The sequence below is a fragment of the Nematolebias whitei genome, chromosome 19 (assembly GCF_014905685.2).
Source record: "Nematolebias whitei isolate Nwh7 chromosome 19, NemWhi1, whole genome shotgun sequence".
Classification (NCBI taxonomy): Eukaryota; Metazoa; Chordata; class Actinopteri; order Cyprinodontiformes; family Rivulidae; genus Nematolebias; species Nematolebias whitei.
The window spans coordinates 39,972,107-39,973,536 of record NC_056516.1 but is presented as its reverse complement, the minus strand read 5'-3'; the positions used below and the strand labels follow the sequence as shown (position 1 = coordinate 39,973,536).

The 1,430-nt window shown below is 50.1% G+C and overlaps 2 protein-coding genes across 2 annotated transcripts in view; one reads left to right on the top strand and one right to left on the bottom strand.

Annotated features, from left to right (window-relative positions):
• The window catches only part of cap1 (CAP, adenylate cyclase-associated protein 1 (yeast)), a gene marked incomplete at its 3' end in the record, with an annotated part of 21,197 nt that overhangs the window by 2,129 nt on the left and 17,638 nt on the right, over positions 1-1,430 (top strand).
• kiaa0319l (KIAA0319-like ortholog) overlaps positions 160-1,430 on the bottom strand; it is a gene marked incomplete at its 5' end in the record, with an annotated part of 11,613 nt that continues 10,342 nt past the window's right edge. Inside the window, 1 exon segment of the mRNA XM_037693256.1 lies at positions 160-1,261. Coding sequence (XP_037549184.1) covers positions 1,089-1,261 — 173 coding nt within the window.

Here is a 1,430-nt window from a genome sequence, read left to right as displayed (position 1 = left end):
ATGCATTCAATGACGCAATGACTACATGATGCATTCAATGACACACTTGTGTAGACATTGTGGTTCGGGCCGCATTAATGGAGACAGAAATGTAGAGACACTTCCAGAGGAATAACAACAGGTGCCAGAACAGTAATGAGCTGCTTGGACCATAAACGGTTCAAAACCAGAACATTTTATTTGGACTTGACAGACGGTCCGGTTGCAGCAGAAAAAAAACATTCAGGTTCTGCGTCAGTGAACTCTGCAGAGTCGAGGTCAGCTCGGTGCGCCTCACGTCTGGTCCAGGCTCAACGTTGGGACTATCAGGCCGGTTCTGTTCGGTCCGACCATCAGAACCCTGATGGATGAGTCTCTTCAAACGTGTTGAAATAAAAGTTTAGATTCTGCGTCTTTAACGGCAGAAACAAAGAAATCTGATTTATTTAAAGTGAAAGGCAGCAGCAGAACCCTCACTGTGACGAGATGTTGGCTCGTAGGACCAGGAAGACTCGTCCCAACATCCCCTGCAGCTGTGACCCTCAACAGAGATGAACATAAAAGCAGAGGAGAAAACGAACCCTCAGGAATAAAACTTTATCGACTTCTGACTCAAACAGGAACAAAGTTTGAAAATTCACACCAACAACAAAACGAGACGTTACATCAAAGTGCAGCTTGTGTTCGTCAGCGTCTTCATCCTCCTCCTCCTCCTCGCTGCGCTCTCCAGTGTTTGTTAAAGTCACTCACAGGCCTTCACAGTAAGAGTCTGTTGGATCTGCAGCCGGCCTTCAGAATAAAAGCCTTGATGACACGCAGAAAACACACAACCATGCAGCAGATGCTTCGGTGTCGGCCCGCCACTCCTCATGCAGGGGGAGGCGGGTCTGGTGGTACCGGTGGTTCTGTTTGGGTCAGAGGCAGTGTTTGGTCTGAGCGTGCCTGTGTGAGACAGGAAGTAAAACAGGTAACTTCCTCTTTCAGTGTGTAACCATTTGGAGTGGGTCAGAACCCCCTCAGGGATCAGGATGGTGTAGTCTCCTCCTGGCTCTGGCTCAGAGTCGGAGCAGAAACAACAGTCAGCCTTCATCGATGAAGAGGAGCTACTGCTATAGGTGCTCCTCTCTGGGCTTCAGGGCCCTCGGGGGCCCCTGGCCGTTCCTCAGGGAGCCGTTCTGGGGTCGAAGCAGGTGTCCACGCTCCTGTCTTTCATCGCTGTCAAACTCCGAGTCTGAGTGCATGAGAGCCGAGGAGGAGGGAGGAGGTACGGGCTTCAGGCGGGCTGCAGGAGGAGCAGGAGGAGAAAGTTAAAATGGAGCCATGATTTTAATAAATTCAGGAGCACATCTCCTGAAGATCTTTTCTCACTGAAACATTTCTGCTCTTTCACAGATCACAGACTTCCGGTAAGATGGCGCCGTGTACATGGCTTGCAATCCACCTCTGCTGAT